The sequence below is a fragment of the Cylas formicarius genome, unplaced genomic scaffold (assembly GCF_029955315.1).
Source record: "Cylas formicarius isolate icCylForm1 unplaced genomic scaffold, icCylForm1.1 PGA_scaffold_7__23_contigs__length_41026272, whole genome shotgun sequence".
Classification (NCBI taxonomy): Eukaryota; Metazoa; Arthropoda; class Insecta; order Coleoptera; family Brentidae; genus Cylas; species Cylas formicarius.
The window spans coordinates 25,827,900-25,846,381 of NW_026844352.1; the positions used below are offsets into that span (position 1 = coordinate 25,827,900).

General features: G+C 33.3%; 3 protein-coding genes across 5 annotated transcripts; 1 reads left to right on the forward strand and 2 right to left on the reverse strand.

Moving 5' to 3' along the window:
• Positions 1-194: 194 nt before the first annotated feature.
• On the reverse strand, positions 195-1,741 carry LOC132704671 (cilia- and flagella-associated protein 97-like). The gene is made up of 2 exons (XM_060674836.1): positions 1,187-1,741; positions 195-545 (listed from the first exon to the last, which is right to left on the reverse strand). The coding sequence occupies exons 1-2, from the start codon at positions 1,613-1,615 to the stop codon at positions 492-494; spliced, it is 483 nt and encodes a 160-aa protein (XP_060530819.1). The 5' UTR covers positions 1,616-1,741; the 3' UTR covers positions 195-491.
• Positions 1,742-1,800: 59 nt separating this feature from the next.
• Positions 1,801-14,035, reverse strand: LOC132704670 (transmembrane protein 131). 3 transcript variants are annotated; one of them, XM_060674833.1, is made up of 19 exons: positions 13,854-14,035; positions 13,737-13,792; positions 13,592-13,683; positions 13,394-13,517; positions 12,662-12,775; positions 12,488-12,610; positions 11,903-12,066; positions 11,557-11,849; positions 11,224-11,483; positions 10,994-11,170; positions 10,712-10,936; positions 10,469-10,660; positions 10,195-10,411; positions 9,164-10,035; positions 7,624-8,541; positions 7,407-7,567; positions 6,399-7,171; positions 2,195-2,397; positions 1,801-2,133 (listed from the first exon to the last, which is right to left on the reverse strand). In XM_060674833.1, the coding sequence occupies exons 1-19, from the start codon at positions 13,945-13,947 to the stop codon at positions 2,041-2,043; spliced, it is 5,151 nt and encodes a 1,716-aa protein (XP_060530816.1). In that variant the 5' UTR covers positions 13,948-14,035; the 3' UTR covers positions 1,801-2,040. The 3 variants fall into 3 exon arrangements, with proteins under 3 accessions (XP_060530816.1, XP_060530815.1, XP_060530818.1); XM_060674832.1 differs by having other exon boundaries at positions 1,802-2,142; XM_060674835.1 differs by lacking the exons at positions 12,488-12,610; positions 12,662-12,775 and having other exon boundaries at positions 1,802-2,142.
• A 390-nt stretch (positions 14,036-14,425) lies between these two features.
• On the forward strand, positions 14,426-16,090 carry LOC132704981 (small ribosomal subunit protein uS10m). Its single transcript, XM_060675349.1, has 4 exons — positions 14,426-14,559; positions 14,621-14,832; positions 15,010-15,211; positions 15,278-16,090. Exons 1-4 carry the CDS (start codon positions 14,557-14,559, stop codon positions 15,320-15,322), a joined length of 462 nt encoding a protein of 153 aa, XP_060531332.1. The 5' UTR covers positions 14,426-14,556; the 3' UTR covers positions 15,323-16,090.
• The last annotated feature ends 2,392 nt before the right edge of the window (positions 16,091-18,482 follow it).

An 18,482-nucleotide genomic window follows, 5' to 3' on the forward strand; every position in this document is an offset into this window, starting at 1 on the left:
AAAATACTGCCTTAAAGATGCAGCATCCAAACTCATTGACGATCGAAACCGAATAAAGGCTTTTTATTATTATTATTATTATCTGTCAGCGGCCATTTAGGGTGTTGAATACCACAAGGTCATTGGTTAAAAACAAGATTTTCAATCTCGCGCATGCGCATATTGAATGGAATTTTCCAATATTTGTTCAATGTTGCTTCATAAGTTTCTGTATTATCTGCATCGGCAGGGTCCCTATACGTCTAGTAGCTATATGAACACAACTAACGCACCAATATATGTGATCGGTATCTTATATTTTAGATCTATTGGTTATTGTATAAGTATTTTGTTTAGGCCTAGGCAACTAACAAAAATTAACCGTTTGAGATGACATTTATCCGATTAACGTTTTATTGAATAACATAATAAAATATAACACATAATTGTATTGTATAGAAATATAGGTTCTATTTGCAGCGGATAGAAAAGTTAATTGAAAACCAAAATATTTACCACTTGTATCTGACGGATGGTTTCACTGATTGGATTTTTTTCAAAATAATCTGAAAATATAATTGTAGCGATTAACTTATATGGTTGAATAAACTGCTAGTCGTTAGTAATACTATTGCCACATCTCGTGAATATCATACCATTTTTGAGAGAAATGAACAAAGACAAGAACTCATTTGCTGGGAGCTTAAAAAGTTCGCAGAAAAGCTTCTCTGTTATTCCACGCTTTGCAATCGGTAAGTTTCATATACTAACTACCTTAAATTGTGTTCATTTTTCAACAGATAATTGATAAAGATGTGAGTGCATCTCTTTGAGAATCTGAGTTGAATCAAGGACATTTAAAATACCCAATGGCGAAGAAGTAAGGCGCTATTGATGCCCCTGGCTTTAATTTTTTTAAAATAAAATATCTTCTTAAATCTGAGATCTGATTTCAAACTTGGATGAATTGGTCCCTGTATCCTGAAAAATTTAGACCCTTCAGTCTATAAAAACAAAGGGTTTTGATTCACTAATTCTGAAAGACCCAACAACAAACAAAAAAGTGAACGAACTTCTCAAAAATATGTTTCTAAATTGCAGTTCTCAGTAGCAAATGGAACAATTCAAATAAAAACTACACTGTTTATAGTGCCTTTTTGACAGTAATTATTTCTACCTTCTAAACCAAACTTCAGCACATAATTACCTGATTTTCTCGACTAATTTTCTCTTGTTCCCTTTGCCTATTTATTTGGGCGCTTGGAACTTTAGGCACGTGAGTTTTCTCTGCAAAAATGTATTGATTTGGTCTTCTGCTATGATGCAAAATCTTGTTCACTAAAATGGCGTTCTTCCGTTCGATTTCACGAATTTTGTCAGAAGAAAACGTTTTATTTTCCAGCTTGTTTCCGTTTACTCTTAACAAGGATGGTAGGGTAGTGGGGCTTTCTTTTCGACAAGTAAAAGTTGATTCAATCCTAACTGAATTTTCAGTCGTGGTTTCTGAAGATAACGAAGATTTATCATTATAATCGCTGGAACATTCTTCTTGACCCTGAAGATTGAAAATGCTGCTTATTTCGTCGCATGTGCTGCAGTTGTTCGCTATTTTCGACATTGTGTTTTCTGTAGTCATATTTCGGGTATTTTATAAAACATTCTCAAATCTATTAAAAGTTGATTTAAAAAAATAAAGTCGTTACCAAGGCAACGCGTATTATTGCTTTGTTACAGAGCTTGATCAATATATCCTGTTAACGAAGAGTTCAGTTTTTCCCTTTTTGCAGAAAATAAAATTGTTAGAAATATTTAAAAAATAAGACTGCTTCAAACATTTATTGAGACACACCATCATCAGATATACTGACTTCACATAACAATCGAATTGATGCACTGCCATCATAAAACATTTAACAAAAAAATCTTTATATACATAAATCATGAGTATTAAAAAAATTGCAGTCTTAAAAGTAAAAATGAAAACAAATGAGTCATCGAAAAACAAATCCAGCTTCCGAGTAAGTGTTGTGGCCATAGGAACAGGAGGTTTTTATTAGAACATCATTGTTGTCGGTCATAAGTCCACGGGTTTTTTTGTTGCTCGGTCCAAAGGCTACCACTACAGAATGGATTATAAGAATCTTGACGCGTATCCTGTTGGTCCTATATGAATTAAAACCCACAGTTCATATTGCTTTCTATATTGTAACCTCACCTCTTCCTTTTGTTTTTGAACATATTGATCAAAACCAGGAGGAGTAGTTCGTACCCCAGGAGTTGTTGCTGATGGAGACCATGGTTTCCACACTGGATTTGAACCCCATAGGTATATTGATGAATTGGTCGCAGTACTTGGCTGACAATCTAATGGATTGTTCCAATACGCGCTGGAATTCAACAGGTTTTCATTCCATGGATCTGTGAAGTGAAAATAATGGTGTGGAGTAGAAGTATAAAAAGTGCTATCGTTATAATAATCTTTTGTAATGTTTGAAGAACAGTGTTAATAATAATTGAATAATTTTTTAAATTATGATATAGAGATTTAATAAAATGTCTATAAAAAATGTCAATTCAATATGTAGGTTTTAAAAAATGCAATTAACAAAAAGGCAAAAATAAAGCCAATTCAGTAGTTAAAAACTACAAAGTACTACTTGATTTATACTAATGAAGCTTAAAAGGCTTATGACACGGTGCCCAGGATAGAACTACGGAAGGATATGGCAAAATTAGATATACCAACAACATAAAGGAGATGAAAAACTGCTATAAAAACAACAATATACACATAAAAGTAGGCAACAGTATAGTCAGTTATTTTCAAAACCTCAAAGGAGCTGATACAAGGATGCCTAACTCCACCAACACTTTTCAATATATTCCTGGAACATGCCCTGAAAACCTGGAAACCTAAATACAAATGAATGGGAGTCCCTATAAGGAAGGAAGAAAGGAATACCTTTACACACTTTGTTTCGCGGATGACCAGGTAGTGATAGCTCAAGATGAAGAAAACCTCAGTTACATGATGGTCAGGAAGTTAAAGGAAGAATATGAGAAGGTAGGATTGGAAATAAACTTGAAGAAGACAATGTACACGACAATGACGGAAGAGAATGCAGTCAATTTGCAAATAGAGGACACTATTGAAATAAAAGGAACAAACAAATTCAGATACTTGGGAATTACACTGCCTAAAAATACTAAAGAGGAATAAATAAAGAATAGACTTGAGCAGACACGATCATGTATATGAAAACTCCATTCAGTTATATGGGATAAGAACCTCAAGAAAAAAATGTAAACGGTAATATACGATACAATTGTAAAGAGTATAATGACATATGCAGCGGAGGTATGGGTAATAAATAAAAACAAAAGGAAAATCCTAGCTACCATAATGATGTATTGGAGAAAATCGTGTGGAACCACTAGAAGAGACCTAGTTACAAATAATAGCACTTTATTTCCAACAGGTAACATGATCCAATTACAGGAAATGCTAACTATAAATCATCAAATATATATACCTGGGGACGTAAAAACTAATCTTAAATCTACTAATCTTATGCTATATACAGTATTACATATACTGAAAAAAGAGGGAAAGAAAATAATAAGACTTATCGGTACGGATAAAGCGACGCCAATCGAAGTTCCCGAAGTATCGCCTAGAGACCATCATAATATAAATCGCAGTACGATAATAGTTTGTAGGGTCTTGAAAATGGATATTGGACCTGGGTAACTGCGGTAAATGATTGATGCCGCGGCCCATGAAGGCGTAATTGTTCCAGGGGAAACCGACAATCAACTCCGTAATGAACTAACTTATAGAGTAATGAAACGGATTGCAAGTCTATGTGCAAGCTCAGAGGCAGTACCCTTCCCTACCCTACCCTACCTTCTCAGCAGAAGATAATGATCAACTCCCCTCTCAGGATCGGAACCATCCTCTGAACTTCAGTAACTTTCTCTCCACACTCTCAATGGACTGAGTGTGCCAGTTATACATTGGTGACCATACCAGCGAGCCATAGTCAAGCTTGGACCTGACGTAACAGTTAGATAACAAGTTAAAAGTAGCTGAACTACAAAAAAGGCCTGCAATTTCTTATTACGAATCCTAAAATTTGCATTGCACTGGAAACCATTTTAGTAATGTGAGGTACAAAAGAGAACGTCTGGTCAAATAAAATCCCCTGATCCTTCACAGTCGCAAGTTTAGTCAGGATAGTATCATCCACATTGTAATTAAGGAGTTTTTGTGCGGTGGTAAGAATTCACATTACACTTGATGACTGACAATATTGATGTCCTGAAGAGTCATGCAGTCCATGCCGGTTTCAATGCATTCATGCAGTGGTCCAATATTAGAACTTTGAGGCACACCAGAAGTTGGAACAAGAGAAATTGATCTAAACCCCTCAATCTCAACGAACTGTCGACGGTTCACCAGATAACCTCAACTCTGTAATCAGCGAATCCGAGAAACCAAATTTTTAAGATGCTTTTTCAATCAGTAAGTGATGATCTATCTGGCCAAACGCTTTGTGGAAGTCAATGTATATAACGTCAACTTGACCTTGCTTGTTCAGGGAGTCACATACATACGAAGACAGAGAGCATAAGTTGGTGACACATGATCTTTTCGCATAAAAACATGATGTTGCGTAGATAGTTTATTTTTAATTTGAGCAAAAATAAATTTATTTAATATAATCTAGAATATTTTAGAAAAATTGCACAAGATCGAAATAGGTCGGTAGTTTTCAACCACAGAAGGATCACGTTTTTTGAGAATAGGATAAACTTTGAAAATTTTTCAAGGAATTAGATAAACGCCCGTTTCAATTATCAGGTTAAAAATGTGACATAAAGTAGCACACAGCGCGTGGGAACAGTCTCTCACGATAAAACTTGGTATGCCATGAGTGCTTTGCTTGTTGATAAAATATCCTGGATGATAAGCTTAGGTATGTTGACTAGATCGGGATTAAAGGACACGCTTGAAGATGAATATGGATCTGGCAGGGCCATGGTGTAAACGCTACCAAAGTACTTAGCAAAAGCTGCAACAACGATATTAGGCCCATGGCATGAGTGATTAGAATAGGACATCGTGGCTGGGATTCGCGAATCTGCCTTCTTTCTCTGAATAAATGACCAGAAATTGATAGGACTATCATGTATACGTAACTCAGCACGACGAACAAAATCAGTATAGGCAATGCGTGACTGGAACTTAATTGACTTGCGCAGCGCGGTATATTTGCCAAAACAAAAAGAAGATTTGTGTTGCCTGAAATTGCGGAAAGCTTTCTCCTTCTCATATATATTTGCGATCATTTCTTTGGTGAACCATTATGAAAATTGCCTTCATCCCGGTGTTTTAGTGGTCGTGCAAACGGTAAAAATATTGTTTAGCATGTCGTAAAAAAGTGTTAGAGTCCTATCGACATCATGATGCATGCTGCATCAGCTCATACATTTGAGGATAGTTGGCCTTCCTGAAGTTAAATTGGGTTTGATCGTTCCTATTGATTGGAAGATTACAGACGTGCGGAAAAGCGTCGAAATTGGTAAAAAAGAGATGTAAGCAGCGGTTATTTAGGTTAGTGATGCTGGTTAAGATTCAATATGGCGCTGAGGTTGAGTAGGAATCTATGTCTGGCATTAATAGGAGCTGAAACAGTGAAAGAAGTCACCCAACAACAAGACAGATCCGCCAAACAACAAGTCGACGACAAAGATTCAAAAAAGTTCTCAGCTTCGAAGCTGGCGGCAGTGGGAGGAATGTATACTATAAATACATCGAATACAAAGTAATCTAAAGAGATCTTACAACCTAAGAATTCTTTGCTTGGAGCACTGTTCCTGATGCCGGAGGTATCCAGAAGTGCGGACTCAAAACTGTCAAAAAACACCGAGCATGACATCACCGCCCCTGGAGACCCCGGTTAGGTCTTGCCTTCTGTCTGAGCGATAGACCAGATAAGAATTAGGAAAGAGTTCAGAGTTCCGAAAATATGGTTGAAGCCTGGATTCAGTAACAGCAACGATATCATACCCTGAAGAAGTTACAAAGTTACAAATGAAGAAATCAAAAGAAGAATGGGCGTGCAAAACGACGTAATACATCACATAGAAGCCAAAAGACTCCTGTGGTACGGACATGTTAGCAGAGCGACGAACAGATGGATCAACAAAGTGAGGCGAATTGAAGAAAAAAGAAAGGGCGACCAAGAAAATCATGCAAAGATGAGATAGAGGAGTCAATACGAGGAAGACATTTGGGAGAGGGATCATGGGAAGATAGATTCAAATGGAGTTCCTGATTAAAAAAAATAAAACTTTAAACATTGAAAAATTTTAGTATACCCGCCAATAGGCATGTAAAAACTCTAACGATTTACCTTCCATTTGATTCGATGGATTAATGCCTGCATCATAATGTTTTCTCTGATTTTCTTTTAAGTTTTTATATAGCTCTTGCTTTCTCCAGGTATCTGCGGTCATCTGCGAGTTATCCAAACAAACATTCTCCCTCTGAACATCGCGAGATTGTAAGAAGTTTCCATCTCCAGACATTATCTGATTACTATTTATAGCAGCAATAATACTTCTATCATTCAGCTGATTACAGCCTCCAACATTCATTGACACTGATGCTGAATTACTATTAGTGGTGCCTAATGAAACTCTAAAACCACTTTCGTCCAATCGCGAATTTTTGTACTCATGGTTGTGTTCCATAAAAAGATCTGGACTTTTGGTACCTGGGGTTTCAAGCCTATTCGAACCAATAGGCCCAAGTTCGGCAGGTTTATATGGTTCCACATACATTGTTGGCTTTGCTGAAGTGGTCTTTACCTTATTTAAGGGTCTGACATTACTCACAGAATTTAGTGAATGAGAACAACTCTGAAAAGTTGAGGAAAACATAGAACATTCACTGCGAGCAACTACATCACTAAATTTAGCTCGACTCTCGCCCCAAATTGAAGAAATGGTGGTAGGTGTAGGTAAAGGTATGAAAAAACTAGACAATTTTGAAGTTTCTCTTTGGGATGTTGCTTCAGGATCATTTGTCCTTGATTTTCTATCATTGTGGTGCTTGTTTCGGTAAACAATTTTTTCTTTTCGATCCTTGATTTTATTTTCGCGTCTCTTTAGTTCACGGGCATACCTAAACAAAAATATTTTTAACATTACAAAAGTAATTCAATCAAATCAATACCACAAAATCTTTACATTTTCAATATTTCTCAATATTTCAAATGTATTACTGTTCTTAATCTTTACTGAAAGTGTCAAAAAACTAATACGCCTGCTACAAGCTGTATTGAAAATTTTTTAAAAGCATGTCCTATGAAAAAAAACTCACAGATATATGTTACGCATAAGTTAATTTTCATATTTACCTGTTATGAAGGTAGTTGTGTGATTTATATTTCTCCTCACTATTTTCCAAATGAAGATTTTCCTTATTTCTGTCAACAGCCTTTGATTTTGGTTTAAATTCCTTCATAATACAACTTAAATTATTTGGTGGGGTTACTCTCACTGTTACTGAACTTACAACCTTGAAATTAAAATGTCGCGTTGACAAAACAACAATTTTTCTTATCATATTATTACCTTATTTTTAACAGTCTTTTGTTTTATTTTAGTCTTTTTACTTCTTTGGTTTTCTTTATCAACTTCTTCAAGATTTGCACTACTATTACTGCTTTCAGTTGTTGTGGAAGAAGTATCTTCATCCTGGGCAGGTACATTTGTAATGTTGCTTGTTTTTTTATTCACTACCAATTTCTTACTTTCTACTTCTTTGTGCTGTGCGTGCTTTTCTCGTTTATTTCTCTCTTCCATCAATTTGAGTTCTTTTTCAGTCTTTCTTTCTTTAGATTTTAGCCTGTGTGTCTCATAGAGTATATCCTTCTTTCTTAACTTTTCTTTTTCAGGTCTTTCGCTCATGCCTGTGTCTTCTTCGCCCTCTTCTAAGGAATCATTTAAACTATTTCGTTGCGCTAGCTTTTTCTTGGCTTTACCAGTTGTAGGTATTATTGCAGACTCAACTCTGACTTTCTGTTCTTCTTCAACATCTTCTTTATTTTTAGTGTACTCTATAATCTCAATTTTCTTTTTTTCCTTTGCTAACTGAATTTCTTCTTTTATTTGCCGCCCAACATTCCTTAAATCCAATATCGGTTGATCTGTAGAACCACTGGAGAGCAAAAATGCATCCACCGCCTGTTTTGTTATATTTTCGCCATCAATTATGGCCAAAAACAATATAATGAGAAATAAAATTTTCATAAACACTATTGCCATGTAACTTAAATACACCTCCCAATGGGGCCTTGGAATAAGTTCTGCGCACATGTTTAAATATGCCTGAGGAATTGTAGTATATAATGTATAGTTCACCATTACATTTAAACTAGTACCAAGAATTAAGGTTCTTGTGACCTTCGAAAGGGTTAAGTCAGGTGTAAAAGCTATGTCAATTTTTCTTGTACCATTTGGGGGCAAAATAAAAGGTTCGCAGTCAATTACCTAAAAGATTTAGAATATGTATTTTTCTTATATCTGTAAAATGCTCCAAATGCGCATATAATATGACGACTATGGGTCAATACAATACTAAAGCTATGCGCTATGATAACAATTTATCAATAAAATTTAAAATTATTTCGATTAAGTTTACACACTAAACTCTGGAGATATTATAATAAAAATAGCAGTGTTTTATTTGTTCCATAATTATATACAATTGAAATTGAAATATTTGCATGATACGTTTTTATACTGCAATCCATCGTATTGAAAATTTGTAAGTATCTGAATATCTTTTTTCTTATCTTATTTATGTTGCAACTTAACAACCATCCATAATAAAGATGGTATTAAAGTTTTTAGAAAAAAATAAATCATAACCATATCGACTCGGCATCAGAATTGAGTTTACATTCACCGTCTTAATTTTATTATGTGAATTCCAGAACCTACATGGATATGCCTCAATAACATACCCCCAATATAATTGACATTTGTACAAATTCGGTTTACACAAACTTTAAAATATAAACTTTTTAATGCCTATTATCTAAACATGCATACCAATTGACAAAGTCAATCAAAGTAATCTAAAGTACATGGTATACTATTTTCTGCTTACCTTAAACCCGTATCCCTCGCATTCCAAGTAATTAATGTGAAAGCTGTTAATAGAAATCGGAATATCGCCCATATTTCTAGCTGTAAATGATCTTTTTACAGTCAAATTAGGCAATGGACTTGTATAACTTTTCTGCTTTTCACAATCCTTCATATGCTTGTCGGTCATTTCAAACAATAGAGGTTGACTAGAACCCGGTTTTCGATTTCCAAACTTAAACATTGGTACGGATCCTTCACCATTAAGCCTTACAGTCTCTAATATAGTCAAATTATTACGCAAAATGAGCAAACTTGAATATGATTTACTGTCTTCTGCATAAAACCTCAATGTAACCTTTTCTGATTGACCAGGTAGCAATAAAAATGGCATTGACTGCTTGTAAACCTTCATTTTAAGATATTCTCGAAAAAATTCTTGTTGTCCCATTTTTTGTCCCTCATCAAAAACAAATATTTTGCTGTTGGAATACTTTCTTTCAGATGAGAGCAAAAAGTTTGAAGGAATACCATCATACAACATCTCCACATGGGGATAATCCCTTTCAAATATTAACTGGACTACCAAACTGTAACTCGCTGGATTATGCAAAACAATACTTCTGTAGGAATAATTCCCGGCCTGAGTAAGGGGAAAATTTAATACCGAATTATTAGCGACTCCATCTTTCAGTAAACTTGGCCATGTCATCTTGATTTTGCAATTAAAAAAATAACCTTTCACATCTGACGTGTCCAGTCTAAGCACCAAATGCTCCCATGCCTTAAGACCATTGCTGGTGAAATTTAAATATTTATTGTAAAACACATTTACCAGGTGCAGGTCAAATTCTGGAACCTGTTTTGCTAGAACTAAAGTTTTCAACCAAGTGGCTAAAAATGAAACAAAACATTTTTTTTTTATATTTATACATATGTTTTATATGTATTTATGTATTATGTATTAAACTAGGAGTAAAAATATGAGATTTTCATTTTGAGGACATTCCTCTCTTCCCACTATTATTTTTAATAAACTTTTAGAATATGTACCTGAACTATCTGCGTGAAGACCCGTATAACATTCAGGAGAGCAATCTACATCGGGATTAAAAATTAAATGTCCAATCACCTTATTGAACTTAGGCATAATAACCCCAGATATTGTAGCAGTTACCCTCGCATCAGGTGGAAGCCCCACTATATGTTCCACTGTCATTTTTTCAGCAAAAGTCGAGTACACTTTGAGAGGAAGCTTACAAAGTTTTCCCTAAAAATGGTACAAAAAGATTTTGAAGCTTCTCAACTAAACAGCAAATTGTGTTACTGGAAAACATGAATCTAATATTAAACCATCTGGCTCTATTTCCAACTTGCCAAATGCTATCTTAAAGTGTACTGGAACAGACAACACCTCAAATGCAGTTTCAATCAGTATGTCGCCCCAAACCTGGCCATCAATGTGATTTGTGGCCACACTCATTTTGATAATGGCATACTGTTGTGCTGCTACATTGTGCTAAAATAATTTTGATTTAAAGACTTTTTTTTATAACCGATCATTACTTACACATTTAGTTAAATTCTTAAAAGAAGTTTGTAAGAGAGCCATTTTATGATCTCCATTGCTACAACCATACAATTCAACTTTTGTCATAGGTACCGAAGAGCGAACACTATTAATGTGTAAACTAACTGGGTTAGGATTGATAACCATAAAATATACTTCTTTTTTTGTATCATATCCTATAAGGCCCACATCTAAAGAGTGATCTTGACTTTTAAAAGGCAAGTGCTACAACCGGTTTAAGAGTTAGTAAAAATACTTCACAAGAAAAACAGCTTCACTTACAATCTGAAGTTTTCCATTATAACTAAGTAGGGGTACTGTTACCTCTGAAATATTTGTTATTAATTTTATGTGACTTGTCAATTGCATATCTGTCTTTTTCACAATACTTTTCAGTTTGATATTAAACAACCTCTCCTTCTTAAAGGGTAATATAGTTTTTGGGGTGAATGTCTCAATCTATATGTGTACAATAAATGTATAATTATCAACATTCTTTTAATAAGAATTACCTTAAAGATGGATTCTGCATCATAAGGGAAGGCAATATCTGTAACTTTAAGAGGATACTGATATTCATTTCTAACTTCAAAACTTCTCATAGACAAATCTATGCCCTTCTCATTTAAAAAATAAGTGGTCGCCATGCTATCATAGCTCAGTCCACCCTTAAGTACGGATAAATAATATGGAATTTCTGTGCGATTTTTTCCATTACGAATTTTAACTATTATTTTTCCTTGGTAATCTTGCGTTTTCCATGCAGTTTTCCCTATTATCAAGGGAACATTTCATAATATAAAATATAAAAATAACCGCAATGGTACCACGAAAAAAATACTTACAATCTACAGTGAGTGTGCCAATATGAACGCAAGTGTTCTCTTTTTCACTAGCAGGCCCGATTCTGACGTTGTAATAATGGGTTTTTATCGCTTTAGATAAAGTTGATACACTATGAATTCTCACACCCTTACGAAATGGATTAAACAGACAAAAATTTACTTCCTTTGGCGGATCCATATGACCACCCATACCAAAATCAATATAACCCTGCGGATGAAATATGTTTTGAACTGATGTCACTTCCACTTCTATAGGTACTATAAGAACTTCCTCAGGGTGATGAAGTTTTATCCTGAAATAAGAAAAAAGATGCATTTAAAACATTGGTACACCATTTAAAAGTACCTAATGTAAGCTGTGTGATTTCTAACTGCTTTGGCTTCAAAATTAACCCTGATCACTGCTTTAGTTTCTTGAGGTTGTATTTCCCATAATTCATTTGGGCCTTCTTGTTCTCCAGTAGGAAGTTCTAAATGAAAACTCCCTCCGCTACTATAAATTTCTACTATCTGAAATTGTAAATAGGACATTTTTTTACAAAAATAAGAAAATGGGAAGCTGTTAGTTAAAAAATGTGGCATTTAAAATAAATTATAATTATAAGGTTCATTATATTTAACACAAAATTTAAACAAAATGTAGTGTATGTATTGTAATACCGAAAAGAATTGGTAACTGAAGATATAGGGTTCAATAAAATAGCCAGGAAGTACACCACCAAAATAATTTGGAGATATTTAACTTTAAGATTAAATGTTGAAAAACTTATTATAATCTAAAGATTTTCAAAGCTAGAATAAAAAATTTTTGTGGAACTGGTACCTCTTCATAAAGAATATTTAGTAAGGAACAAGCTGGACCTTCTGGAAGTTGTCAGATATTTCAACTATGTTATGTAAAAGAAAGAAATTTCAGTTTACAGCAACTTACTTGAATTGGTGTAGGATGTGGATTGTGCATATAAATGATGGGAGAAAATGTTGAGTTTGCAGGTACCTTCACTCCCACTATTGGTCTTAATCGGTATTGGCTAAAAATACCAAATGCTGCCACCTAAATTAGAACTAATTACTAATTTTAACAGAAGATGCTGATATGCATTACATTAAATTTGATGAATCCATCCAATGTATGAATATAGAGAGAACTTTCAGCAGGACCCTCTTGCCTACCCAGGAAGACAACTTTAAAAGATGTGTTACCATGTGGAGCAACTCGCTAAAATGATTTATGAAATGAAGAAAAAAATTATTTTAAATCATTTACGCCAAATATTTGTTGTTTGTACTTATCCTCAAAAAAATCACAAAAATTTTGTGTTTTAGTTTGATTTGTCATAATCCTTTTTAAGTAGGTAGTAACAATAAGCCCTACACAAAGGTTTTAGGAGAATATTTACAAAGTAACTAATATTTAAAATGGAAAACACTTTTCAATCACTATGTTTTTATCATTAATCTAGATTTATACGAAATTTAATTTATACATGATTAGTTGAAATTTCGTTAAAGTTTAAGGGGAGGGGTTTAGTTCCATCCTATTTAAAGCTTTGAGTTTTTGGTAATGCTGCGACAATATTTTATAAATATCCAGAAAAATTATCTCTTGTGGTATAGAATGTTGATAACAAGCAACTCATCTATTGTCAGATGCATGTGCATAATGTAAAGATTAAAACTGTATTTAATTTAACAGTCAATCTTGGAATTAACTATCTGATGTAAATCTATTCTCATTTTAACCCAAATTATTTAAATTCATAGAGAATTCCCTGTATTTTGGTCCATCTGATGTAAATTTAGTTGTCAGTTTTTTTAGTTCGTAAATTTGCTATACCTTTTCTTCAAAAAAGGAGCTGTGAAAATGAACTGTATTTCCAGAGACTGAAGTCAATTCTATTGTTCTGTTATCATCAATATTATATATTGTAACAGTTTCATAATGGGGTATGCCAAGGGCCCTACAAACATTGATTATTTAGTTTTGGGTACAATTACAACACTTGTAAATCATTATAATTATTAAAATATTCACCTTTGCCGAAAATCTAATATTTCTGGTTCAAATCGTATATTCGCCTTTGATGAAAGTTCAATTTTGTGTGTGAATGGAAAAGATGAGAGTTCCTAAAAGGTATAATCACACTAACAAATTAAATTTAAATAAACTGTATCTGTACCCGATCAATATGTGAGAATTCATCTCCAAAATATCCATGATTTTCTCCCAAGAAACCTACAAACAGAACGTGACCAAATAAACATATTATTAAGAAATAAACTGGTAAAAATCTTACCATGGCTGCTGTCATGAAAAGTAAGTTGTGTTTTTGTAATCAATTCCAAAATTGTAAACGTAAAAAAACATCCAGCCAATGAAGTTTTACACATTTTGTTAAGTGTTTATTTTATTTATAATCCAATCTAAATTCAAAATATATTTTTGATCTGTCATCTCTCGATCGAATCGGCTTACTTTTGGTTACTTATCTAGGGAAGTTTAAATCGCGTTTTTAGTGCATTTTCACTACTTTTTCATAATCTCAACGCCAACTGAATAATAATTCTGGCACCATAAAATATTTTTTCATTTAATTTGGTATCGTAAATACGTTTGCATTCTATTTTTTTTTTAATAATTACATGTTTTCGTGAATTCGAATATTTGCATGCAGGATCCTCCATATCGCCTTTTGACTTTGCACAGACGCAAAAAACTGAATTTCAATCGACGAAAGTTATTTCATAAAAAAGCAAAATCAAAAGGCTACAGTTTTTTCTTTTTCTCAGCAATCAACGTATGTTTCATTACTTGTTTGGAATTGGCTAAGTGACGTCACTGGTGTTTTCTTCAAAGAGCTCATTAGACTGAAGTTAGAAACTGATGTAACGATTGTTGTTTGTCCGAATGATCCTGACAATGACGTTCAATAGTGGCAAAAGAATATATAGTGGTTAAACAGAAATTGAAAATAAAATAAAATTTTCTTTTTTGCTATAATGGTAAATTGCAGATTTACATTTTTTCCTTGCATTAATTTACTGTAAATGAATATTTTTCCAGAATTTTTTTCAAAAATTTGTTAGCAGACAGACGATTATTTTAAAATATTTTTCAACTATAAATGCTACTGCAGATAGGGCCGCAGAATCCCAGCTGGATAAATTATACAAAACTTTAGAGTTAGAACTTCGTGGAAATGATCCTGCTGTTCTGAATAGTTTTTGTAAATTTGCCACAACAGCTGGACATCATTTGGGTCTTGATGGAAAAACGTAAGTCAAACAATGTTGGAAAGTCAACTTCATAATAAACCATTATCATTTATTTGCATCCACATTTTTGTTTAAATTGCTGTGGCGAATTCTTTAGCATAATATTTTGAATTTAAAACAATGTAACATATGAATAACACTGAAGGACTCCTTGGGTGTAAGGAAAAACTGTTTTAGGTGGAGTTTAAAGAAACCCAACCATGAACGCTATACAGTTTTAAAATCTGTACATATATATAAGAAGCACAGAGTACAGTATGAGTTCAGAACCTACTTCTCATTTGTACAATATAAATATTTAACTAGTTCCACGGCTGATACATTACTTGAATATGTGGAAAGAAATTTACCAGAAGGAGTTGCATTAAAAGCAACAAAGGTTTGTAATTCACTGACATTTTGGTATCTGTATTGAATAGTTAAATAAAATTTATTATTATTTCAGGTTGAAATTCAACTCCTACCTGGCCATATTTGTGAGACAAAATAAAGTTCAAGCAAATATTTAACTAGTCATAAAACTTTGAAGTGTATATTTTTTCTTTTTAGATTCTAATGCTGTTCTTTTTTATTACCTATTTCCATTAAACTGTGAATTCATGGAATTTTTATCATTAAAGTAAAAGTAACATCATAACATTTTTTTAACATGTTCTCTTAAATCAAATTCAAGTTTGAATAAGAGGTTCGTTTTATTGAAGGATGATTTAGCCAAAAGGATGCTAACCATACTTATCTAAAGAGCACATAGCCTAATGAAATGGTGAATGTAGGGTTCAATCGGACAAATGTTACAGTACACCAAAGCTTTGTAAATACTTACTAGGTAAAAGTCAATTTTAAAATCTTTACTGCCTTTCTAAGTATTTTTGTGTTTGCAAACCACTTTGTTAGTTCTGTTAACTAACAAATGATAGATTCTTATTACAAGCAGTAGAATGTGCATGAATAGAGAGAATGACAGTTTTAAACTATTACAAACATTTTTAAAATTTATTTGTAAACCAATGTTGTGCTGTCTATAAAGTTTGTATTCTCTATTTGTACTGACTGCTTTTTCAAATTCTTTTATTTCTAGTGAGACTTATAGATGGACTATATATACTATACTATAGATAGACTTATAGATGTCATCAAAGGTTTATGTAAAATTTGTCAAAGTTTCGTGCATTAAAAACCAAATTATTAGCTTCAAAAAAACCATATACAGTGAATGACTGAAATATGGAATAAATTCATTTAACAATCAGATCTTGGATTTCAAGAAAAATGATCACAACTTCCATCAAAATTTTTTCTTGTAACACCATTTTCTTAAATCAATTTTTGCGTTGTGTATTAAATTTCACGCATAATTCATGTAGTATGTCCTATATTTATCTCTTTTTTTTTTTAATAAAGGAAAGCTCTTAAATTGTTACAATTATATTTTCAACACCTGATAAAAAAATTTCTTTGAGACAGCATTTCTATAATTTTTTAAAAAATTTTACTCACTCAAAGAGTTCTCGTTTTATTTCCATATCCAATAAAAATTAAAATATTAATTCTCTGAATTTCATTTAGATGACAGAAATGTAATTGTTGTTTATTTTATTGTTTAACTTCTATTTTACTTAGAGGAGGAGATGTTAAAAAAGAACACGTCTGGTCGTACCGCAACCCGGAAACCAAGTGATTTTTATTTGACATCATTTCCTTAGATCATGTGATCCAAACTCCAAACGTACAGCATAGTATAAAACTAAAATTTAAAGCCACCACGGAATATAGGATTCATACAATAAGGTCATGTGACAATTGTGACAATTTAAGAACTTATTAACCGTTATTTACAAAAAAAATGTTTTTATTCTTTTGTTCATAAAAAGTAATAATGTATATTACCTGAATTATGCGTGAAATTTGTCGTAAAATTGGAAAATTGATTTAAAAAGTTATCGACATCTACTTTTTGACCAACCCTGTATATTTTCTTTTTCTTGCAAAAAAATGCGCAGAAAAAATTATGATGAGCATGTGCAAGCATTTTTAAAATGAACTTGATTCATATTTTAGGCGTTCGCTGTATATAAATAATTATATTGCTACTAGCGATATAGAGGCGCATTTTACGCATACCTGAGATTTTCATTTGCGGCATTCAACGGGCAACATGACCGCTGACAGATCGTCAATAAGTTTGTATGCTTATATCACGTCAAATATTCTGGGGAAACGAGTTAAGTGTGTGGAAAAAGCTGTTTAGAAAGAAAATGACGCAAATACAGGTTAGTGGATGAAATATAAACTCGTGCTCATAAACTTATATTTTTTATGAAAATGTCGATGCCGCCTGTGACGCATCTCTTTTTCCCCTAGTAGGATGTCTATATTATCTAGTAACTATATGTAGATAACACATTAAACTTGTTTCGTATTAGCTAGATGACGTCACTACCATCTTGTTCACTAGCAAGCAAGTAACGAAAATAAATCGGCGATTTAACTATTCTCCTCTAGTTGACCGGTCCTGTGCAAGGAGACAGGAGATAATTGAAGTCATTTTCAGGAATATTCCCACCCGCCGAACTACGAAAAATAAAACTTCGATATAGACTATCTACTCGTGGGATTCCACACTTGCAGCGCGACTGCTGCCGACATGACATGAACGAAAATGTGAAGAAATAACGATTAGGTCAAATAGCTAAAAGAATGCTATTGGAATAATAAGCGAGATCTCGTGCTACTTTATTGTTACTCTGAATTTGAATTTTCTATGGCAGCAACTCATGACGTCACAACGAACTCGAGTCATATTTGGTAAGCGTTCGGTTACCTCGGTTAGCTAGAAGAGATATAGAGGTCCTGTGTATGCTGATAATAGAGGAACTTATGAATTAACTGTGGAAACATTTTTGAGAAGGTTCATTTAGCATGCGCATGCTCGAGTTTTAAAATCTAGTTTTTAATCAATTGCGGTATTGAACAACCAGCAAGACCGCTGACAGATCATTACTAAGTTGGGATGCGGCATTTTTACAGCAGAAAAATGAAACTGGCGCAAAGTGCTGGTTAGTGAGAGAAATGTAGAGGCATGCGCAGAAAATTATTGCCTTCTCTACGAAAATATCAATGCGACCAGTAACCCATTACCGTAGCAGGGCCCCACTATATTATCTAATAACTATATGACGGAACGTGATCCACCTCCTAAGATGGGTGAGCTTAGCTGTATCTTTATATTTTATAGCTTCATCGAATACCGGAATGCAATGGATTGATGAACTTTTGAATATTGAAGTTTAATATTATTTAGTTTGAATATTATTAGTCTTATAGTTGAAGTAATACATATTATGCTATACCGAAATATTACCAGAAAAGCAAAAACCGTCGTCTCCTGTCTTATCCTTACCGGATTTTATTTGTCCATAAGTGTGGTCAGTTTGTGACGTCAGACTTAACTGTTGTAAGTAATTTTAACTAAAGCCTGGCAGGCACAATGCAATTTCTACATATATTTCTGCATTTTTTTCATGTAAATATTGCTACGTGTCTGCTGTCAAATTGCAAGATTTTTTGCGTGTCCAACCCAAAGCATTTGTTGTCATAATTCTTATAGGTTTACCTTCTATGAAAAATGTATATAATATCAAAATCACGAA

Excerpts from the sequence above, each read along its gene's own strand:
- LOC132704670 (XM_060674832.1), bottom strand. The coding sequence starts at position 13,947 with ATGTGTAAAACTTCATTGGCTGGATGTTTTTTTACGTTTACAATTTTG. Across the intron at positions 13,684-13,736 it reads AATTCTCACATATTGATCGG|GAACTCTCATCTTTTCCATT; the intron begins GTACAGATACAG and ends TATACCTTTTAG. Across the intron at positions 12,067-12,487 it reads CACATCCTACACCAATTCAA|ATAGTAGAAATTTATAGTAG; the intron begins GTAAGTTGCTGT and ends TTACAATTTCAG.
- LOC132704671 (XM_060674836.1), bottom strand. The coding sequence starts at position 1,615 with ATGACTACAGAAAACACAATGTCGAAAATAGCGAACAACTGCAGCACA. Across the intron at positions 546-1,186 it reads AAATTAGTCGAGAAAATCAG|ATTATTTTGAAAAAAATCCA; the intron begins GTAATTATGTGC and ends TTATATTTTCAG.
- LOC132704981 (XM_060675349.1), top strand. Across the intron at positions 14,833-15,009 it reads TTGGGTCTTGATGGAAAAAC|GTGGAGTTTAAAGAAACCCA; the intron begins GTAAGTCAAACA and ends AAACTGTTTTAG. Across the intron at positions 15,212-15,277 it reads TTGCATTAAAAGCAACAAAG|GTTGAAATTCAACTCCTACC; the intron begins GTTTGTAATTCA and ends TTATTATTTCAG.